The sequence below is a fragment of the Microcaecilia unicolor genome, chromosome 4 (assembly GCF_901765095.1).
Source record: "Microcaecilia unicolor chromosome 4, aMicUni1.1, whole genome shotgun sequence".
Taxonomy (NCBI): domain Eukaryota; kingdom Metazoa; phylum Chordata; class Amphibia; order Gymnophiona; family Siphonopidae; genus Microcaecilia; species Microcaecilia unicolor.
In genome coordinates this window covers 28,773,201-28,797,942 of record NC_044034.1, presented here as the reverse complement: position 1 = coordinate 28,797,942, position 24,742 = coordinate 28,773,201, and the positions used below count along the sequence as shown (strand labels likewise).

The window sequence follows — 24,742 nt, the reverse complement described above, 5'->3', positions numbered from 1 at the left end:
TATTCCCCTTCCCTTTTTTAATTTATTTTTTATTTGTTACATTTGTACCCCACATTTTCCAACCTATATGCAGGCTCAATGTGGCTTACATAGTACCGTAATGGCATTCGCCAATTCGGTTGATAACAAATACAGGCTGTATTGTGGTCTAATGAGGTAGGTGTGTATCAGGCAACATGAGGGTCAAAGGGAATGTAGATTGTATATTGTCCAGTAAGATCATTGGTTATGCTGTGTTGCTGGATGTGAGGATTTACGGTGGATCGGTGGGGTAAGCCTTTTTGAAGAGGTTGGTTTTTAATGATTTCCTGAAGTTTAAATGGTGATGGATTGTTTTCACAGCTTTTGGGAGTCCGTTCCATAGTTGTGCGCTTATGTAGGAGAAGTAGGATGCGTAAATTGTTTTGTATTTAAGTCCTTTGTAATTAGGGTAGTGTAGGTTTAGGTTTACAACCATAGGTTCAAACCAACGTACTAATCAAAGAAATAAAACTAGAATATTCTTCCATCATTAAGTAATACAATTATTTTTTTTCCTTCCAAGTGAGACAGTTGGGGCCCATGCCCCGCCCTCAATACTTTTCAAGTATTCCCTGATGTTACTCCTAAGTCTTAGCTTTGTAAAATCAGGATTTAGACATTTATGCAATATAAACTTCTAAATGCTGATTTGTGCACATCTAAAATGCAAACAGTGCTTCTAAAATAGGCCCCGAATCACGTAAAAGTAGGCACGACCCTGCTCATTCAATAATAGGTTACCTATATTTAAGTGCCTGTCGAGGGGCTTAATTACGTGTTTAATTACGTGTAAACAGCAGTAGTGCGACCAACCATTATTCTACAGTTATGGGCTAAAATAGCTTAGGGGCCCTTTTACGAAAGGGTTGGCACCCGGCAACAGGCTTGCTGTTCGCCAAACCGTAACCACCGCCAGTCTGACGTGGGCAACAGTGGTAGTTCCGCTCCCCCCCCCCAGTGTGCGCCATTTCTGGTGCTACAGAAAATCAGGTTACCGCTGGGTTAGCATGGGAGCCCTTCCCGCCACGTCTCACCCAAAACGGCTGCGCAACAAATGCAAAGTTACCGCAGGGCCGTTTATCTTTTTTTTAGGTCTTTTTCCTCGCTGCAGTAAAAAGGGCCTCAGCGAGCGGCAAAAACTGCCACTGCGTCTAGCACAGGACCCCTTTTACTGCAGCTTGGTAAAAGGGCCCGTTAGTATGTAATTGTAAGCGGGGGTGGGGGTGTTCAAAGGGGAGGGGCATGGGTGGGGCAGAAGCAAGGTTGACATTTAGGCACTTAATGGCCCTTTTACAAAGCTGCACTAAAATTAGCGCATGGCCATTAATGGGAAAAAAAGGGTAATCAATAGAAATAAAACAAAATAAAACACGGAAAAGAAAATAAGGTGATACCTTTTTTATTGGACATAACTTACATAACTTAATACAGTAACGTAAGACCTTTGAAGTCAGAATGATTAAATATTTTGACACCCACCAGACAGGACTTAACAAAGATCTGGGGTTTCTAGCCTATTATAAACCATAAAATTGTACTGCTTTGTCACCCTCCTGTCTCCATGCCTATCTCCCGGTCCCTCGTCCACCCGACTCTTCCTGTCTCTCACCTATCCACCTCCATCCTGTTAGACTGCCACTGAAATGCTCTGATGTTTCACTTATATATATAACTTATATTTTCCCTATCAAGTTTCACTATCAATAATCTGTAATCCCTATTACTATGTAAGCCGCATTGAACCTGCTTTGAGTGGGAAAGCACGGGTACAAATGTAATAAATAAATAAATTTCTTGATTAGCTTTCGAAGGTTGCCCTTCTTCGTCAGATCGGAAATAAGCAAATGTTGGTAGATGACAGTACATATAAGTGAAACATCAAAGCTGACTGTTTTTTACTAATTTAAGTGTTGTAGTAACGATCAGTCCCTACGTGCTTCAGCGAGAGAGAATCCAAGGAGTAGGGTAGATGGGCTCTTCCAAAAGACCAAGGGAGACACTTGTTCAAAAAGGTGATCTTGAGTCGTTTCAATAAAGATCACCTTTTTGAACAAGTGTCTTCCTTGGTCTTTTGGACGAGTCCATCTATCCCACTCCTTGGATTCTTTCTCGCTGAAGCACGTAGGGACTGATCGTTACTACAACACTTAAATTAGTAAAAAACAGTCAGCTTTGATGTTTCACTTATATGTACTGTCATCTACCAACATTTGCTTATTTCCGATCTGACGAAGAAGGGCAACCTTCGAAAGCTAATCAAGAAATTTATTTATTTATTTATTTATTACATTTGTACCCGCGCTTTCCCACTCAAAGCAGATTCAATGCGGCTTACATAGTAATAGGGATTACAGATTATTGATAGTGAAACTTGATAGGGAAAATATAAGTTGAGTATAGCAGAATAATAAAAGATATAGGTGGGTAGAGATGTGTAAGTGTTGAGTAATTGGGTTCATAGGATTAGTTTGGTTCATTTGGGTAGGCTTGCTTGAACAGATGGGTTTTTAGTGATTTCCAGAAGGGTAGGTAGTCACTAAAAACCCATCTATTCAAGCAAGCCTACTCAAATGAACCAAACTAATCCTATGAACCCATTTACCCAACACTTACACATCTCTACCCACCTATATCTTCTATTATTCTGCTATACTCAACTTATATTTTCCCTATCAAGTTTCACTATCAATAATCTGTAATCCCTATTACTATGTAAGCCGCATTGAACCTGCTTTGAGTGGGAAAGCGCGGGGTACAAATGTAATAATAAATAAATAAATTTCTTGATTAGCTTTCGAAAGTTGCCCTTCTTCGTCAGATCGGAAATAAGCAAATGTTGGTAGATGACAGTACATATAAGTGAAACATCAAAGCTGACTGTTTTTTTACTAATTTAAGTGTTGTAGTAACGATCAGTCCCTACATGCTTCAGCGAGAAAGAATCCAAGGAGTGCGATAGATGGACTCGTCCAAAAGACCAAGGAAGACACTTGTTCAAAAAGGTGATCTTTATTGAAACGACTCAAGATCACCTTTTTGAACAAGTGTCTCCCTTGGTCTTTTGGAAGAGCCCATCTACCCTACTCCTTGGATTCTCTCTCGTAGTAACCTCAATAAACGTCTGATTCACCTTTCAATTGGTCAGCTATTTGTTCTTCACAAAGCATGTGCATAAGTCATGCTACCTTTAAATGGGAACTTATGCTTATATTTCCTTTTTTACCTCACACACCCCCAGTTGCACCTGCTCTCGGGCATGCGAAAAGTGCCCAGTTTCTTGTACGTACTTATCTATTTTATAAAATTCATGTACAAGTCCAAAGCCCACCCTGGGGAATGCCTCCTTCTAAATTGGACAAACTTATGTGTATAAAGGGTGCATGTGCATAAGTCTACCTGCATAAACTCTGGCCAATTTTACACATAAAACACTATCTTAAGAGAAGACCTTTACAAAGTTACCACCTTATTGGTGAGATCCTATATAGTGCGACCGGAGTTGTGCGCGCAAATCAGATCATATTCTGATTTGCATACGCAACTTAATTATATTAACAAGCCAATCAGCACCAACAATTGCCACTTCACAAGCAATTACCACATTAATTGGCATTCATTAGAATTTACAAACAGAACTTACTAAGCGTATACTGTAAATTTCTGCATGTAAACTCTAAGACACAGAACCAAAAAGGGGGTGTGGAATGGTTAGGTGGGCAGGCATTTCAAAAATATATGTGCGCTGTTATAGAATACACCCGCTCCACGCCTAACTTGGTTGCCGGCATTTGCACCAAGTTTTACTTGGCGCAAATACCTGTAACTAAATTTAGTCGCGTGGAAAGGCGTTAAATGTATTCTATAAACCAAGCCTAATCTTAGGCGTAGTTTATAGAATACGCCTAGGTATATTTTTTTCCAGCGACGATTTTTTACAGTGCCATATATAGAATCTAGTCCTATATGCATACAATGAAAATGAATTAGTTGGATATCCATCAGTTTAACAAGTCTTCATTGGAAGACAGAATAAGTTACCTGCATATACTGTATGTTGTCTTTGGAGATAGCTTCCATTAATACTTTGCTGAGAGAAGGTTCGCCTGGCTGCCAACTAACATCGGAGCTTGCCTCATCCATTCTGCAGCTCTGCTTGTGTGACTTATAGAAGAGAACGTACGCCGTGTCTTTGGGAAAGAAAGATGTCACATTGCTGACAGATTCAAAAGAGGAAAAGGAAACTCTGGTATCATTGAAGAGGTACCACTCAACTTCCAGATCCAAGTGCTTGTCTGAGGTAGACTTCAGTGCCCCACCTTCTGGTTTGGTTTGAATATCACTATCTGTACACTCCCTGGCATAACAGTTGTAATGGCCGCTTTCTGAGGACACTCCAGAATGCACTATCACAGTACAGAGGTCATAAGTTGCAGGCACGTATGTATTAATTGAACTTGGTTCACTCTTCCCAGGATGGCAAGCGTCATCATACTCCTTGGAATTAACCAGGATTGGCAACTTCAAAAACAAGGGAATAGACACATTGTCTAAGATCTTCTTTCTCCTCATGGTTTTCAAATCAAAGGAGAACCGCAACAAAGTCAGGATGAGATATCGGGGTCCTTCAGCCAGCTCCACCACTTTCTCGGCGTCCTGCAGAGACGCACATTTCGCACAATGGTACTTGTTTTCTGCTGTCAAGATTTCTGGGGACAAGTAATAGTTGACCAAGTCAGAGACAGACCAAGTGCATTCAGGACCACTTGTTTGTTCTCTGCAAGCTGCTTGTGCTGCTGCTTCATCTTTTCTGGTATCGAAGCAAAAATGATCTCCGTCTTGGTCAATGAGCCTAGAGGAAAAGGGCCCCTGTTCAACCGATCTTTGGAATCCCAGAGTCTCTACTGGTATTGTCCGAGTGTGATAGTCTCCAGGTTTAGGGTGCTCAGGTTTTGTGTTTAGAGATTCTTTTCCCTGATCTTGAGGTATAAAAATTGTCTGAGCGCTCTGGGCTCCAACGTCCTCCACTGGCAACATGGAACTTCTTGTATTATAAGAGTTATTTAAGTTTTGGTCAGGAGGTGGAAAAGCCAAGGACAGATCCGTGAATGCTTCTTCCTTTGAGGACACATTCTGGCATTTAAGGCAATGGATTTTTGTCACAATTTTGCCACCAAATGTTTTTTCAATTAATGTTCTGTTCCAGTCTTCATGGCTCTTGGTGGGAGGTCTGCAATTTGATTGTTTCAGCTTTTGACAAATTCTTTTCCCGGTTTTCTCTTCTTCGTGTAGTCTTAAGCACAAACAAAGACAAATACTTTACACAAGTTTCTTGCAAAATGTTGAGCGCATTCTTGATTCTACTAGAAATGTTTAATGGTTCATATATGGCAAAAACCATTCAGAAGACCCCTTTCAAACCAACATACTAGGATAACCAAGCAATTACCCGAGTAAATACTTCAGGCTGATCACTGGAGTGGAGGAGTAGCCTAGTGGTTAGTGCAGTGGACTTTGATCCTGGAGAACTGAGTTCGATTCCTACTGCAGCTCCTTGTGACTCTGGGCAAGTCACTTAACCCTCCATTGCCCCTGGTACAAAATAAGTACCTGAATATATGTAAACCGCTTTGAATGTAGTTGCAAAAACCTCAGAAAGGTGGTATATCAAGTCCCATTTCCCTTTCCCTATTTGAGATTCTACATGGAATGTTGCTACTGTTGGAGATTGTAGATGGAATGTTGCTACTATTTGAGATTCTACATGGAATGTTAATGTTGCTATTCCACTAGCAACATTCCATGTAAAAGCCTGCCCTTGCAGATCAGCAACGTGGCTGTGTGGGCTTCTGTTTCTGTGAGTCTGACGTCCTGCACATATGTATGTATGCAGGACATCAGACTCACAGAAACAGAAGCCCGCGCGGCCACGTTGCTGTTCTGCAAGGTCAGGCTTCTACATGGAATGTTGCTAGTGGAGAAGTAGCCTAGTGGTTAGTGCAGCGGACTCTGATCCTGGGGAATTGGGCTCGATTCCCACTGCAGCTCCTTGTGACTCTGGGCAAGTCACTTAACCCTCCATTGTCCCAGGTACAAATAAGCAGTGGCGATCCTAGGTCGGCTGCCACCCGGGGTGGATTGCTGCTGCACACCCCCCCCCCCCAGGTGCAGCGGCGTCCGTCCCCCCAGGGTGCAGCACGACACCCCCCCCCCCCAGCGCAATGACACCCCCCTCCCCGGCACATCAAGTCCCCCCCTGGGTGCATTCTTGGCTGCTGGAGGGTGCAAGGAGCAGCTGCGTGCCTATCGGCTTCACTGGCTCCCTCTGCTCCCTCTGCCCCGGAACAGGAAGTAACCTGTTCCAGGGCAGAGGGAGCAGGGAACCAGCAGAGCTGACAGGCGCACGGCTGCTCCCTCCAGCAGCGTGCACCCGGGGCAGACCACCCCCACTGCCCTTGCTACGCTGCTGCTGCAAATAAGTACCTGTGTAAACGCTTTGCATGTAGTTGGAAAAACCACAGAAAGGCGGTATATAAGTCCCATCCCCCCCCACTTCTCTTGTTGCAATTAAAAGTATCAGTGCTGTTTTGCTGTGGGGGATAGGAGCTGAGGCAGGACTGGAGAAGACAAGGTACATACAGGGATTTCAATTTGGAATTCCAGCACATACCTTACTGCATAGATAGTGCACCTGGGTTAAAGCAGGTGCAACAAAGTCACAGGTACATTTCTACTGGCAGTTCCTACCAGTCTCAGATTTTCTGTGGGGAGTTTGTTTGAAATCATTTTTTTTCAAGTCCATGGAGATGTGCTACTTTAAAAAGCATCCCCGTAATAGTTATTTGGAAATAAATTTAGTTATCATGGAGGTAACCTTCAAACAACACACATATCTGTAATATCTGCAGATACTTTTTACCTGCATGACTTACATCAATTTCAAAGGAGAGAATTCCCCTTAGAAATGTCTCTAGTTGCTTCAATTTTCAACGTCGTGATTTTAGAAAGCTGCTAATTGGATATCTCCAGTGGCGTACCAAGGGAGGGGGCGGTGGGGGCGGTCTGCCCTGGGTGCACGCCGCTGGGGGGGGTGCCGCGCACCTGTTGGCTCCGCTCTGCCCTGGAACAAGTTACTTCCTGAGGGAGCATGGAACGAGCGAAGCCGACAGGCGTGCGGCACCCCCCCAGCAGGTAAAAATGCACCCGGGGGGTGTCCTTTCGCCATGGGGGAGGGGGTGTCCTTTCGCCGAGGTGGGGGGGTCGCGCTGCACCCAGGGGGGGGGCGCATCGGCGATCCGCCCCGGGTGTCAGCCACCCTAGGAACGTCACTGGATATCTCTATCCCCTGGGATGCAGAGATTTCAATGTGGTTGGGAAGAACATAAGAGTAGCCATACTGGGTCAGACCAATGGTCTATCTAGCCCAGTATCCTGTTTCCAACAGTGACCAAGCCAGGTCACAAGTACCTGGCAGAAACCCAAATCATGGCATAATTCTATGCTACTAATCCTGGAGCAAGCAGTTGCTTCCCCATGTCTGTCTCAATAGCAGACTATGGACTTTTCCTCCAGGAACGTCTCCAAACCTTTTTTAAACCCAGATATGCTAACCGCTGTTACCACATTCTCCAGCAAAGAGTTCCAGAGCTTAACTATTTGTTGAGTGAAAAAATATTCCCTCCTATTTATTTTAAAAGTATTTACATGTAACTTCCTTGAGTGTCCCCTAGTCTTTGTATTTTTGGAATGAGTAAATCATTGATTTACTTCTACTCTTTCTACACCACTCAGGATTTTATAGACCACAATCATATCTGCCCTCACCCATCTCTTTTCCAAGCTGAATAGCCATAATCTCTTTAGCTTTTCCTCATTTGAGAGGATGTGCTCCAAACAGACATGTACATCCCATTTACAATGGGAGATACATGTCTAGATTTAAAAAAAAAAATCATTGTTGGCTTTTGCATCTGCTGTTAGACACCCACAAGTGCCAGCTCCCAGTTAGAAGTGGGAGGCCATTAACAAGGGGCTACCAGCCACTTCTGCGCATTTGGGCATCCATGATCACAACGGCAGCTTTAGCCATTAGTGGCACTCTCATTTAGCAGAACCTGGATGTCTCAATTCCTGACTGCTTAAATTACTCTGAGGCATATTTTCAAAGCACTTTGGAAGGCTAAGTTCCATAGGTTTCTATGGAACTTTGGGAGGCTAAGTACTTTGAAAATGAGCCTCTCTGTCACTTATGAACTTTAATGCAATACCACTCTATATTTCTCATTCCGGTAATGGCGGTCGCCATTACGGCATAATGTAAGCCACATTGAGCCTGCAAATAGGTGGGAAAATGTGGGACACAAATACAACAAATAAATAAATAAAATAAATAAATTCACGTCTCAATAAGTAGGCGCCCACTTTTCTTTATGGGATAGTAGAGTAATAGGTCAGAAACGCAACTATATTTTACACAGAAAGACGGGCGCCAGCTGTACAGCTTGTGCCTTATAGCAATTTATAATGTATGCACATTTCCCCACCCACATTTCACCCACACTCTGCCATTATAAATGCCCACCTGCAAAATATGCACCATTGGGATTAGCCAGAAAATAGTCATAGACGTGCCAGTTTATCCCTTTGGAGATAATTCTGTAAGGAGGTACCTAACATCGGGCAGCAAGTTCAGATGTAAATGCCAATAGTCTAGTCATGTACATGTGTGTACGACAATAAACCAGCTACACGCCATTCTGTAAGTGCATTTCGCAACTTGATACAATCAATGGTACTAAGCCTTGTAGACTACTGCAATGGAATCTATGCAGGATGCAAGGAAGAAATCATAAAGAAACTCCAAACTGGAAAAACGCGATTCGAAAGTGCCAAGCCCCTCCGTGAAAAATTGCACTGGCTCCCAATCAAAGAACGTACTGCTTTCAAAATCAGCACCCTGGTTCATAAAATTATTTTTATTTATTTATAGCATTTGTATCCCACATTTTCCCACCTATTTGCAGGCTCAATGTGGCTTACATTATCTATGGCGAAGCCCCGGGATACATGACAGACTTGATCGACTTACCAATTAGAAACACATCCGAATCAACACGAACTTATCTAAATCTGCAGTACCCAAGCTGCAAAGGACTCAAATACAAATCAACTTATGCATCCCGCTTTTCCTACATAAGCACACAACTCTGGAACGCATTACCAAAAGCCGTGAAAACAACGTACAACCACCTAAACTTCCAGAAATCACTAAAAACTAACCTGTTCAAAAAGGCATACCCTACCAACCCAACTTAAATGCCTGTACCCTGCAACACAACACAACGAAACTAAGCCCATAATGGACATATAATAACTCTTCCTCTCTACGATTCCCTAATGTGTCTGTTACACATGAACCTTACTCTACCATAACATCACTTTGTATTTGTTCATACCGGATTTGGCAATCATCATACGGTAGTATGTAAGCCACAATGAACCTGCAAATAGGTTGTGGAGTACAAATGTAACAAATAAAGAAAATGTATCTCTTTGAAGGGTGCATTTTGCAGGAGTATCTTCAGGTGCGACATTTACCCCTAAACACATACATGTCCGTATACCTAATAATGTTAGTAGTTTATATAGCAAACTAGGCACCTCCTTTCCTTTACAAAATCAGCTCCAGATAGGCATCCATTTAAAGAACTAGGGGCCGATATTCAGACCACGGGAGTTAGCTGGTCTGCCTCCCGCCATTGGCGCTGAGTCTGGATATTCAATGCCGGGCCATTTCCGGTGACCGGCATTGACTATCCGGTTTACTTTTGGCCAATTTCAACTTTACTGGCCAAGGCAATATTCAGCGCTGGCTGGTTACGTTGAAACCAGCCAAAGATAGGCCTGCTACTTCAGCAGCCCAATTCTGCCGCCAACTTAGCCAGCAATACACTGAATATTAGTGGATAGCTAGCTATATCGCGCGATACAGCCCGTTATCCGCTAAGTGCTGACCGTGAATATTCAGCAAGAGATGACCAGCCATCTCCCGCCAAATATTTGCGGATAGCCGGTTAAGCGCTATTTAACCGGCCAGGAGGCGCTCCTGGCCGGTTAAATAGCGCTGAATATTGGACAGCTATTCTCTAATTCTCTATAGGTTTTCTAAAGGCCCCTTTTACAAAGCGGTGGTACGTGTATCGCCGCTTTGCCGTGCTCCAATCTGGCACTACCGCAGCAGCCCAGCAGTAGCGCTGGCCTCCAACACACACTATTTCCGGCGCTGAAAAAATAGTTTTATTGTTTTAGTGCCAGGGGCTTACCCAGTGGTAATCGAGCAGCCCGGTTATTGCGGCAGCCCTTAAGACCCCCTAAATAGGAGGGGGTAAGGGCTCCTAACCCTTATTCACTTGTTGAGAACCCTTATTTTATCATCCTCACTTTAATATTCCCTTATCTCTTGTTTGTCCTGTTTGTCTGTCCTAATTAGATTGTAAGCTCTGTCGAGCAGGGACTGTCTCTTCATGTTCAAGCGTACAGCACTGCGTACGTCTAGTAGCGCTATAGAAATGATAAGTAGTAGTAGTCTTTGGGATTCCGGAATCTTGCTGCTCTTTGGGATTCTGCACAGAATCTTGCCACATTGGGATTCCGGAATCTTGCTACTCTTTGTCCTTATCCCTTATTTGTCCTGTTTGTCTGTCTTGATTAGATTGTAAGCTCTGTCAAGCAGGGACTGTCTCTTCATGTTCAAGCGTACAGCGCTGCGTACGTCTAGTAGCGCTATAGAAATGATAAGTAGTAGTAGTCTTTGGGATTCCGGAATCTTGCTGCTCTTTGGGATTCTGCACTGAATCTTGCTACATTGGGATTCCGGAATCTTGCTACTCTTTGTCATCCCTTATTTGTCCTGTTTGTCTGTCCTAATTAGATTGTAAGCTCTGTCGAGCAGGGACTGTCTCTTCATGTTCAAGCGTACAGCGCTGCGTACATCTAGTAGCACTTTAGAAATGATAAGTAGTAGTAGTAGGCCACATGGCAAGTGTTACACTTACCACATCGCCATTTCCATTTTTTTAAAGTTCTTTTACCAACTGAAGTAAAAATGGGCCATGGCGTGTGGCAAATCAGGGTCCCTTTTACCACAACTTTGTAAAAGGGGCCCTAAGTTAAGTGCTGGGATGTTGTACGCTACGTGCAAATTCTATAATGGCAACTGCACACACAAGTCTGCAATTACGTACCTATATTTAGGGGTCAGCACTTATGATAGCTCAAGCTTGTGCCTGATTGGCAGTAGTTAGGTGTGTAACTGATTCAGTGCACGGAAGTCCTAGGCATGCCCCCCCCCCCCCGACTCACCCATGTCCCTACAGAGTTCAAAGAGCAAACAGGAAAATACCTCTACGTCCGTTCAGCAAAAGTCCAAAAGAAGTAGAGGGTGACACACGTGACGACCAGAAAACTTTATTCAGAGCGCTAGAAATAAAGACCGACACCGGCTGTGTTTCAGCGGGGCAAGGCCACCTGCACCAGGGGTCCCAAATTGCACGAAAGGAAATAATCTGGTGCATAACGTGAATAGGGCTGAAAGCTCAGTTGTACTGTGAACGTAGTCCACAGTACAAAACTAAACACATAGGGAATCGCCGTCACACTGCTGGTTTCAGCCCTGTTCCCGTTACGCACCACGTATTTCCTTTCCGTGTATTTACAGTTCAATTTGTGCGGTATTGCTGGTGCTCTGAATAACGTTTTCCTGACTTCAGTCCCACGGCTGGTCGTCAGTTGAGTCATCCTCTTTTTCTCTTGGACTTTCACCCACGGCCCCCCTACCTTGCTATTACAGCATGCTATGAATTTTGCACGCACAGTTCACAGAACATCAACTTAGGGTAGTTACACCATAACTGCTAATCAGTGCGTGTTATTGCCAATTAACACCAATTATAGCTAATTATTGCCAATTATCAGCTAATTATGATATTAAGTTACACACATGCAAGTTTATAGAATTACATCTGGTCCTAAGGTTGCTGGTAGCAATTCCCAAATCTAGTGATATTTTAACTTACCGATTCAACAGATATTTTAAATATTCGGAGCAGTCCTGCTGAGCCCCAGGATAAAACCAGGGAGGCAACGAAGAAGACAGGAAGGACTCCGGCGAGATGGCTGGACGCTGTAAACAACGAAAAATGACAATCTGGCATCGATTCCCATGAGATTCAGGGGTGTGAATAAAACATCATGTGAGTCAGTAAAGAGGTTTTTCTCAGATTTCTTTTGAACTTCCTTCATTCCAACAATCAAAAAAAAAACCCCTGTCCTTGAATTTCATTTCCTACGAAATTTATAGAACAGCAGATTTAAACTGGGGATCATGACCCCAAAGAGGGTCACACAATCCTTGTTTAGAATCGTAACTACAGAGATCACGTGATGCACGGCTAGAAGGTGGCTGTCGTCGTGCAGAGCTCCCTCCCTGCCCGAATTGTTACAGCGATAAACCGCGGCGACGAAAGCAGTGATTCACCCGAAATACAGGGGAAACACCTAGCTAACCTTGGCGCTGGAAGAGCGCGAGCAGGATAAGACGGATGGCAGCGAAATCGGGGAAGAAAGAGGGGACGAGAAGCCGGATCCCCGAATCCAAGATGGCGGACGCAAGGAGCGGGAGTCCTCCGACGGTGAGCTCCGCGTGGGCTGCAGAGGTAGCTGCAGAGGTATCCTTAATGCTAGAGGCTTCCGTAGACCTGAAGCTACAAAGGATCACAGACCAACTGCAGGGAATAGATGAGAAGTTGGGTGGCATCCAGACAGAGTTCGCCCAATATAAACAGAGATTATCAGATGTAGAAGATTGTGTGCAGCGACGGGAACAGTCAGATAAAACGCTGAAACAAAAGGTGGAACGCCTAGAGGCTAAATTGGAAGATCTTGAGAACAGAGCTCGGAGAAGCAATATCAGAATGATAGGTCTTCCCGAAAGTATCAAAGAAGTAGACCTGAGATCTGTATTGGAATCTTGGCTTCCCACTGCACTTAATTTGACATTGGCAACGGGCCCGCTACGTGTGGAGCGCGCCCACAGGCTGGGCACCCTGAAAAAAGAAGATCAGAGGCCCAGAGTGGTGATATTTAAAGTGCTTAATTTTGCACATAAGCAGGAAATATTTCGTGCGCTCAGAAAAGTGGAGCAGCTGAAATATGAGAACTCTGTGGTGCGTTGTTTCCAGGATTACTCCATGGCGGTATCTCAACAGCGGAGGGCATATCGAGATGTGTGCCAACTTTTATTCACAAAAAAGATCCAATTCGCTCTACTTTATCCTGCCCGGCTGAAGGTTTGGTACAGAGGGTCCCAACAATTCTTCAATACGGTGGAGGAGGCGTTGAAATTTGCGCAGCAGGCTGTGAGGGCTGAGGGACCGGCATGAGGGATCCGGCCTAGTTGACAAATGCTTTTGAAATTTAATGAGCCCACATGTTTTGACTGCCTGGCGTTTGTCTGGAGTTAAGTGTCTCTGGACATATACTTCAGAAGGACTTTATTACACTATGTGATATAATGCGATGCCATTTGTATTATGTTTTATGAGGCCTACAAGAGGGGGTCTGGATGAGTGAATATTCTGTTCATATGAATACCTGAGCAAAATTCGGGTGAGAGGATAATGGGGATACGAGAGGTGTGACTGACAATGAAGCATGCATAGGAAGGGGGGGGAGCTCGCGTGATTGGGCTTCTTTTTAGGAGCTATGCTGGGTTACACAGGGGATAGACAAGGGGTTGGGAGGGGGAGGGAGGGGTTGTGGAGATATTTGAGAGGAACTGGAAAGAAGTATGATTGGAATGGATGGTCAAGGGGGGGAGGCTCAAGGGCTGGGGGGCCTTCTCTCTCATTATTCGATAAATCTAACATTGTTATTCAAATATATGATTACTGGACTCATGAGTTCACTTAAAATAGTTTCGTGGAATGTGGGGGGTGTTTCCTCCCCTATTAAACGAACTAAAGTTTTGCAGGAACTACAGAGACAGAAGGCCGATGTGGCTTTGCTTCAGGAGACACATCTCTCCTCCGGAGAACATGCTAAATTTAAAAGAGGATGGGTGGGATCTTTGGTAGAAGCCCCGGCGGTGGGTCGGAAGGCAGGGGTGCTGATTCTCTTTCGGAGAGGCATCCCGCTTCGGATCAGCTCCGTCTGGGCCGACCCGGAGGGTAGGTGGGTTTTGACCAAGGTGGAAGTTAATGGCCGCCCTTTAATTTTATGCAATGTCTATGCCCCCAATGTGTTTAATGAAAAATTTTTCCAGGATCTGATCAGGAGGCTGTCTCCTCACGTGGAGGGAGAATTGATTGTGGGTGGAGACTTTAACTTGGTATGTGACTCTCTCATGGATCGTTCCACCTCAGCTTGCCAGAATCCGGGGGGGAGTCGTAAAGCGTTGTCCTCTTTTTGTAAAGCCCTGGCACTAGTAGATGTATGGCGGATGTTACATTCGTCTGAAAGGGATTATACCCATCTCTCAAGGGCACATGGTTCTCAGTCCCGCTTAGATTATTTGTTTGTCTCAAATTCTTTATTTTCTAAGGTGCGGAAGGCGGAGATTGGCCCATATGCAGTTTCTGATCATGCTTTGATATGGTTAACACTGGAAGATCGGTTAAAGGGCCGGGGTAATTGGATGTGGAGATACCCCTTGGAGTTGGTAAGAGATCCGAGATTTCAGAGACACTTATTGGACAAATGGGAGGATTATGTTTATCATAATGGTGCTCATGTTGATCAACCAGCTCTGTTTTGGGAAACAGCAAAGGTTGTGTTAAGGGGAGATATTATTTCTTATTCTACACATAAGAAGAGAATGAGGGACAGGGAAATTGTTCGTCTGGGAGGCTTGGTCCAGAAGCTACGGAGAAAATATGGACACTCACCCACGGCCTCATGTAGAGGGGCTTTATTGGAGGCGCAGAAAGAATTAAACGAGCTCTTACACCAGCGGGCGACCAAGACCCAGTTGTATTATAAATACCGTCTGTTCCAGTATGGTAATAAGGCGGGAAACATGTTGGCTAGGATGGTTCGTAGGAAAGAGGGGATCAACCGGGTCTCACAATTAAAAGCTGGGGACGGGAGGATGGTGAGAGAGGATGGGGATATTGCGGACACCTTTGGTAAGTTTTATGAGGTGTTGTATGCCTCAGATCGAGACGAAGTATTGGATAGCAATTTGTATTTGGATAATTTGGTTTTGCCTGGCCTCTCGGATAGGCAGAGGGAATGTTTGAATGCACCATTTACAGAGGGGGACCTGATGTTGGCTCTACAGCAGAGTACTTCCCACAAAGCTCCTGGACCTGACGGTTATAGAGTAGAATTTTACAAACAATTTTATGACCAGATTCAGGGGCCCTTATTGACTTTATTTAATTCAATGGTGTCAACGCGGACGTGCCCGGGCACATTCCGGGAGGCCCAGATTGTTGTGATACCTAAAGAGGGGAAGAATGTGGTGGACCCTGCATCTTACAGACCCATTTCTTTAATTAATGTGGATGCGAAGTTATATGCCAAAATCTTAGCCAATCGATTAGCCTTAGTTTTACCGTCCCTGGTTGAAGAGTCCCAGGTGGGGTTTGTAAGGGGGAGGACGGCCGTGAAAAATGTTCGATCTTTGTTGACCTCTCTAGAAGTTGTAGCCCGGAGACGCCTTCCGTCGCTTTTAGTTAGTTTTGACGCGGAAAAGGCGTTTGACCGGGTCAGCTGGTCGTATTTGTTTGCTGTCTTACGTACTTACGGTTTTGGGGGTTTTTTCCTAGAGGCTATCAAGGTCCTATACTCGGAGCCGGGTGCTTATGTGTGGGTGAATGGAGAACGTTCGAGATCTTTCCGGATTCATAGAGGGACGAGGCAGGGGTGTCCCTTGTCTCCGCTTTTGTTCATCTTGTCCCTGGATCCTCTGCTCCGGGAGGTGACGCACCACCCGGAGATTAGAGGTGTACAGATAGGAGATTCTGAATTCCTGCTCTCTGCTTTTGCAGATGATTTGCTAGTACATCTCACAGAACCGCGCTCTTCTTTGCCGGCTCTCTTAGAACTATTTGCGGAATATGGAGATTTTGCGGGGTTCCGCCTCAATTATAGTAAATCAATGGCGTTATCCTCGATGGAAGACTTAAGGCGGGCATGGGGAGAGGAATTCCCTCTTAGGTGGGCGCCGGGGTCTTTTAAGTATCTTGGCCTACATATTTCGATGAAAGTCTCAGAATTGTATAACTTGAACGTTTCTAGATTGTTGAGAGCCACAACGGAGAGGCTGCGTGCTTGGCAGCATTTGCCATTATCTCTTAGTGGGCGGATTCAGTTATTCAGAATGGTGGAGTTCCCTAGATGGTTATACTTATTACATATGTTGCCCGTCTATTTGAAAACAAGAGATTTGACCCTGTTGACCAAGATGGTTAGGCGTTTCTGTTGGGGAGGTAAGAAGGCAAAGCTGCCATTACAGCTGCTGCAGGGGGCTTGGAGGGAAGGAGGCTTGGGGCTCCCGGATTTGAGGAGGTATAATTGGGCTTGCCTCCTGAGGTATCTCGGAGATTGGTTTTTGGCGCGAGATGATTACACTTGGAGGAAGTTGGAAAGCCAATATTACGCACCGTGCCATTTCCATTTTCTTTTGCAGGCTCCCAGTAAGTCACTTCCTCCTGATTTGCGTTCCAGTATATTAGTGTCCCCTCTGAGAGCGCTTTGGAGAGATATGATGCGGATGTTTGGCCTGAGTAGATACACCTCAGATCTTCTCCCTATTCAGGGTAACCTGCTGTTTAAGCCGGGTTTGGAGAATGCGGTTTTTCGGATTTGGGCGAGACAGGGGATAAGTCGGTTGGAGCATGTGTTGAGTAGACAAGGTTGCATGTTGAACCTAGGAGCATTGGGACTGGGGTATGATATGAGAGGTGTTTTTGCCTATGCCCAGTTAAAACATTATGTGGACTCCCTGGAGACGGAGGCTCTGGGAGCTGGACACTGTCGCCTTTTGAGGCAGTTTTTCCATTCGGTACAAAGTGAACGTCTTTCCATTTCAGGGCTGTGTAGAGCGTTAGGAAAGTTTTTGGCGCCCAAGGATCGGGAGAATATTCGACAGAGATGGGCAGGAGATTTGGAGAAGCCAAATATTTCTTTGGATTTTGATGTTTTGACGACCAGGATACGAAGTTTGACGGGAAACGCAGGGCTTAGAGAGTGCCAGTACCGTATTCTCCATAGGGCCTATTTAACGAAGGCTCAGATATTTAGGATGGGGGGAGTTGATACACCCTTATGTGGGAAGTGTGGGAGGGCTCCGGGCTCTTTTTTTCATTGTTTGTGGAGCTGCTATACAGTGAGACACTTTTGGGATTCCATTGCTCAATATCTGGCGAATCTCTTGGATTTGAGAATCATGTGCTCTCCGTTGGGAATTTTGTTAGACAAACATGAAGCATTTCTTTTGCAGAAGGGATCGGCCCGCCAGTTGGTTCGGAAGGCCTTTTTGCTTGGTAAGAGGCTGGTGATGAGCCAATGGGTGGCAGAGACCCCCCCGGATTTCTGGCATTGGCGTAACAAGTTACACGAATTTATGTTGTTCGAGAGAAGAGGGGTGGGAGGCTCCCCTGGGCGGCTGCGACGATTCTTGGAAGTTTGGGGGCCATATATTCACAGTCTGTCTCCTAAAGGGCGCAGTTTAGTGGTGAACTCGCTTTAGACATATACTGAACTCAGACCATCCTCTATGATAATAAATTGGAAGTCTGAATATCTCTCAACAAGGGGTGGGGGGGAGAGGGAGGGGGGAGGGAGGGATACTACTGTTTGATCTACAGTTCAGCACCCTTTTTGTGTTTGGTAATATTCTGTCCCTCACGAACATTTCAAGAATGGTGGATTTTGATGTGGAATGGGGGAACATATAAGTTTTTTCAAATATATTAGGTTAGAAGGTTGACAGGGAGGGAGGGAAATGTTTTATTAAAACATCAAAGATAATTGTTACTTGTATAATATCAGTAAAAGTTGCTGAAATATGAATATAAAGTATAATCGAGGGAGGGGGGATAGAAATATTGAAAGTATGATGACTGCAAGCAGAGGGGTATATCTGTTATGTTGCCACCGCGCATGTTGCAATGTTGTTTTGATATTAATGTGTGAAGGTGGATTTACATTTTGGTTTAATTTTGTTGTCTTTTGATTCATCAATAAAAACCGTTGAAACATAGAATCGTAACTACAGCAGCCCCCCCCTAAAAAAGAGTGTCGCCATTGATATACAACTCTGCCAGTAAAAAGGTTCTGTGTGTGGCGGGGGTCAGGCTGGAAAGAGGCACAGAAAAAAAAGAGCTAGAACTGGAGACATGGGAACCTTAATGGGAATCCCCGCCAGCCCAAGGATGTGGGGTTATGGCAACATCTGTCCCACATTAAAAATTCCTTTAAAGTGTGATATTCTATTCAGTGGCGTACCAAGGGGGGGGGAACGGTGGGGGCGGTCCGCCCCGGGTGCACGCCGCGGCTCGCGCCTGTCAGCTGAGTTCGCTAACTTCGCTGCAGCTCCCTCTGCCCCGGAACAGGTTACTTCCTGCTCCAGCCAGGGCAGAGGGAGCTGCAGCGAAGTTAGCAAAGTCAGCGAAGTCAGCTGACAGGCGCGCGCCGCGGCACCCCGCCCCCCGGCGGCGTGCACCCGGGGGGGGTGTCATTTCGCCGGGGGGAGGTGTCATTTCGCCAGGGGGGGGCCGCACTGCACCCGGGGGGGGGCACATCGGCGATCCGCCCCGGGTGTCATACAGGCTAGGATCGCCACTGACTCTATTTGGAATTAGCACAGGAGCAATTAGTGTCCCTTATTTAGGAGGCATTAAGAGGTCCCACATTAACTGCGCAGCTACCTACTAAAACACCTTTCATACCCACTCTTCACCCATGACATGCCCAACACAAATGTGCTTAGGACTAGATTCAGTACATAGCGCCCAAATTTGGGTGCCAGAAAAAAAATCAGCACTATGCATTATTCTATAAAGGGCACTCCAGAATGAACTACATTTAATGAGACAGAGTCAGCATAGGTTCAGCCAAGGGAAGTCTTGCCTCACCAATCTGCTTCATTTCTTTGAAGGTGTGAACGAACATGTGGATAAAAGTAAGCCGGTTGATGCAGTGTATCTAGATTTTCAGAAAGCTTTTGACAAAGTTCCTCATGAGAGACTCCTGAGAAAATGAAAGAGTCATGGGATAGGAGGCAATGTTCTGGTGTGGATTAGGAATGTTGTTATTGGACAGAAAACAGAGGGTAGGGTTAAATGCTCATTCTCTCAATGGAGGAGGGTGAATACTGAAGTGCCTCAGGGATCTCATACTGGGACCGGTGCTATTTAACATATTTATAAATGATATGGACATCGGAACAACGAGTGAGGTGATTAAATTTGCAGATGACACAAAACTATTCAAGGATGTTGGTCTATGTATTTCTTTATGCATAGATCCCTTTGGATGCCGTATAAGTTGTATGTTATTGATTCCTCTAGTCCAGATGTCTGTTGGTCTTGCCACTCCCAAACGGGTACTCTCAGGCATCTTATATTTGATTGTGTGTGCCTTCGCAAGTTCTGGTCAGAAGTCTGGTCGCAGCTGGTAGCCATTTTTCCCCTCCCTGGCTCCATTTCTTATCCATTTGTGATTCTTCGGGAGCAGTTCTTTGGGGGTCGGCTGACTCCTAGTGAAGGGGCTCTTGTCAGTGCCATGGTCTCTTTGGCATTGAAGGTGATCTTCTCCCACTGGAAGTCCTTACACAAGGCCACTTATCAGGAATGGTGGAACTTATTGCTCCAAATGTACAAATTCGAATTACATCTGGCGAAGAAATCTTCTCGCTTCGCTTCCTACAGGGACAAATGGCTGCCACTGGTATCTTATTTTGCTTCGGTATGTATTTTGTGGCCTATGCATGCTCTGTGTCTGAATTTGTAACCTCCAGCCCTCCTCCTTCCCCCTTTTTTTCCCTCTCTTCTTCTCCACCTCCTCTTTCTTCCCCCTGTTTCTTAATGTGATTCTAGTTGTGGATAGTTGCTTCTTGAATGTGAGCTCCAGTTTTGCCATGATTTGTAAATGTTGCTTGTTGTACTGTGGTGAGCTCCTGCTTCTATTGTAATCCAATAAAAGATATTAAACTTAAAACACGCGTGGACTGTGAAATATTTCAGGAAAACCTTAGGAAATTGGAAGACTGGGTATCTAAATTGCAGATAAAACTTTCATGTGGATAAATGCAAAGAGATGCACATTGGGAAGAATAATGAAAATCATAAGTTACCTGATGCTAGGGTCCACCTTGGGAGGGGGGGGGGGGGGGTCAGCAACCAAGAAAAAGTTCTAGGTGTCACTGTAGACAATATGCTGAAATCTTCTGTCCAGTGTGCGACGGCAGCCAAGCAAACAGGATGCTAGGAATTATTAGGAAAGGGATGGTAAATAAGACCGAGAGTACTATAATGCCTATCGCTCCATGGTGCGACCTCACCTTCAGGATTGCTTCAGTTCTGGTCATCTCAAAAAAGATAAAGTGGAATTAGAAAAGGTTCAAAGAAGAGCAACAAAATGATAAAGGGGATGGAACTCCGCTCATACGAGGAAAGGCTAAACAGGATAGGGCTGATCAGATTGGAAAAGAGATGGCTGAGGGGAGATAGATTGAGGTCTACAAAAATTCTCAGTGGTGTAGAACAAGTAGAAGTGAATTGATTTTTTTACTCTTTCAAAAAGTACAAAGACTAGGGGACGTTACATGGAATTTTTTAAACAAACAGGAGGAAATATTCTTTCACTCAACAAATAGTTAAGCTCAGGAACTCTTTGCCGGAGGATGTGGTAATGGCAGTTAGTATATCTGGGTTTAAAAAGGATTTGGACAAATTCCTGGAGGAAAAGTCCACTGAGGAAACAAATGCTTGCCTGGGATCAGTAGAATGGAGTCTTGCTACTCTTTGGGGTTCTGGAATCTTGTTATTGTTTGGGATTCCGGAATCTTGCTACTATTTGGGATTCTGCCAGGTACTTGTGACCTGGATTGGCCACTGTTGGAAACAGGATACTGGGCTAGATGGACCACTGGTCTGATCCAGGATGGCTATTCTTATCTTCTAAAAGCGCATAATGCCAAATCCCGTGCCCAAATTTGGACACCAAGACTTGCGCCTGCTGAAACAAGGTGTAATTCCGGGTGCCCAACTTGGGCGTACATCCGTGGTATTCGGCGCGCAAATTTGCAGAACACCCCTGTCCCACCCATGCCCCTCCCAAGGCCCATCTGGCTTGCACGCTATGAGATGTGAGCACACAGTGTTATAGAATAGGACATAGTAAGATATCAGCGTAAATCCCGTTGTGCTATTTATTTATTTATGTGTTGCATTTGTATCCCACATTTTCCCACCTATTTGCAGGCTCAATGTGGCTTACATAGTATTGTGAGGCGTTAGTCGCCTTCGATGATGAAACAAATACGGTGGTAGAGAATGACTTTGCTTCAGATATAGTCTTGTTAATGAGCCACATGGATAATCTAATCGAATCATTTGAGAATATACAGCAAATGAAGTTCTACTGAAGTAGGAAACGGTTAAGATTTGAAAATGATAATAAGACCAGAAAAAATTTGAACAAAATGAATATTGTTGTAGATGATTAATATCGAGATTGTTGTTTTCCCAGACTTCCAGGTATGACTCCTAATGTTTTTTTTTCCTCTGAAATGATTCCTCTTAATATATTAATTCAAAAGGAGTGAAGCCTGTGAAACTGGGATTACTTTAATCAGCGGGAATTGGATTGAAGATTCAAGGGTTTGTATTGTTAAACAATTTCTGGTTTTAAAAGGGAAAAAAAATGAAATCAGGTGTATTACTTTCACTAATATTGGACAATAAGTATGTTTCCAATGAAATTGATGGACTATGCACCGTTATGGTCTTGAAGAAACCAACCAGATGATCAATGTGGAAAAATGATTTAGATAAATAATAATTGGGGATAATCGGGTTAATACCACGTTTTCTTTGTTTGCTGTTGCTTAAATTGATCTCCTTGTCTTGTTTCACTCTCCCTATTTATTTTGTGGTCTAAGAAAGAGAAAAATTGTACAAAATCCATTTATCTTGTTGAGATTGTTTTCTTCAAATATTGTTTTAATGTACAATCATCTCTGTTTTACTGTTTTGCAAGTGATCCTTGTAAAATGAAAAAATTATAAATAAATGATTTTTAAAAAAAAAGCGCATAATGCCAAATCCCGTGCCCAAATTTGGACACCAAGACTTGCGCCTGCTGAAACAAGGTGTAATTCCGGGTGCCCAACTTGGGCGTACATCCGTGGTATTCGGCGCGCAAATTTGCAGAACACCCCTGTCCCACCCATGCCCCTCCCAAGGCCCATCTGGCTTGCACGCTATGAGATGTGAGCACACAGTGTTATAGAATAGGACATAGTAAGATATCAGCGTAAATCCCGTTGTGCTATTTATTTATTTATTTATGTGTTGCATTTGTATCCCACATTTTCCCACCTATTTGCAGGCTCAATGTGGCTTACATAGTATTGTGAGGCGTTAGTCGCCTTCGATGATGAAACAAATACAAAGTGATGTTATTATTAAAGAGGTTCATGTGTTCAGGATCTCTGGGTGACCAACAACCATTCCCCCTTAGGGTGCACCTGTCACTGCGCCCAAAATCAATGGAACTTCAAACAGCCCAAAACACTGCAGCCAGACTCAAATTTGGAAAAACAAAATACGAAAGTGCTAAACCCCTAAGAGAAAGGTTACACTGGATTCCAGTTAAAGAATGTATTGTGTTCAAGGTCTGCATGCTGGTTCATAAAATCATTAACGGAGATGCCCCGGCCTACGTCAGACCTTATTGAAATGCCACCCAGGAATGCTAAAAGATCAGCACGCACATTCCTAAATCTTCACTTCCCAAACTGTAAAGGTCTAAAATACAAACTAACACATGCGTCCAGCATTTCCTACATGAGCACGCAGCTGTGGAATGCACTGCCACTTGACCTGAAATCTATTTACGACCTAATCAAGACTTGTATCACATCACCACTTACCTAATATTCTGACTGTTTTCTTTTTTATAATGGATTGCTTAATTCTATTATGTTATACTTGTTCTTTATATAATACCAATTGTTTTTTTACTCTTGAATGGCGAATGCCATGATGGAACATTGTAAGCAACATTGAGCCTGCAAATAGGTGGGAAATTGTGGGATACAAATGCAACACATAAATAAATAAATAAACATCAATAATTGATTGTTAACACCCAAATTACTGGCATTAATTGGATTGTTAACCAAGTTGCGCGTGCATCTCAGGATCACACCATATACAGAATCTGCGAGTTAACGCAGAGTTTAATGTGAACTAACTGGAGAAATACCACAGAGCCCCAATGGTGTTCCTAGATCGCCGCTGCGCCTCCCCCGGCACATCACGTTTAGTGGTAGCTGTGGGATCCCAAGCTCGGCCAGCTGAAGACTTCCTCCAGATGGTAACAAAAACGCTGCTCTCCATGATACCGGCACCTGCCTATGTTCAGTTTTCAGCGCATGCCTGCTGCAGACTGCCAAGGTGGAAAGAAGCGTTTTCCCACCAGCTGAGATATTTTTTGGGTGGTGGTTGGAGGGGGGGGGGAGAACAATTGGTGCCCACCCACTTCTTCCCTAGGCCCACCCAAAATCTGTTGTCTGGCTACGTCCCTGAGTCACTTAACTCTCCATTACCTCAGGTACAAAAAAAGGTACCTGTATATTATATATATAATAAAAATGTGAACCACATTGACTGTACCACTGAAAATATATCAAATCTACACCCCTTCATCATCACCATGTACCATACTCTACTCAATTACAGTACAACGCTCACAATTTTTCCATTTCTTCCTTTCATTCCCTCAACTCAAAATTTGAGAAATTTACAGCTCTAACTTTACAAGAGAGCAAGTGGCTTAGAAGTAGATCTCTGATTTTATTCTGCCACTCAGATCAGGTTTCAAATGCATTGTAAGAAAAGTATAAAAACTGTATTTGATCGACAGCAAATACATTTTCTGTAGCTACAGATCAAACTATTTTTATTGCCTAACAATTTATTCTGCCCCATTTGGAACTCCAAACCATAATACACATTTTGGAGCAGCATCTATAAATGGCGTGCAAATTTCTGCATGCAACTAAATTGGATAACAAGACAATTATTTATTTATTTTATTTATTTATTTATTTATTTTTATTTAGTTATAAAATTTCTAGCCCGCATCATCTACGATTCTGAGTGGGTAACAAAATACAATCATAATTATAAACATAAAACCTAAACACCAAACAACATAACACATAACGAATTCATCATCGAAACTATCCAAAAACAATCAAAGATAACATTTCAAATACTGAGATTAGCGCTAGTAATTGGGTGCTAACAATCAATTACTGGCATTAATTGGCACCATTTTGGATTTACACACGCATCTTGCCAAGCATCATTCTATAGAAATCAGCACACAAATTTTACAGCACGTAATTCAAAAGGAGGCACAGCCATGGGAGAGGCATGAGCGGTCCAAAAAAAGACCGCACTACGTGTGGAGGTACCACACAGAGTGT

At 44.0% G+C, this 24,742-nt stretch overlaps 1 protein-coding gene across 1 annotated transcript in view; it reads right to left on the bottom strand.

Moving 5' to 3' along the window:
• USP35 (ubiquitin specific peptidase 35) overlaps window positions 1-24,742 on the bottom strand; it is an 84,115-nt gene that overhangs the window by 887 nt on the left and 58,486 nt on the right. The window contains exons 9-10 of the mRNA XM_030199343.1: window positions 12,093-12,199; window positions 4,060-5,311 (exon numbers count right to left, since the gene is read on the bottom strand). Of these exons, the coding sequence (XP_030055203.1) occupies window positions 4,060-5,311; window positions 12,093-12,199 (1,359 nt within the window). The remainder of the gene's footprint in view (window positions 1-4,059; window positions 5,312-12,092; window positions 12,200-24,742) is intronic.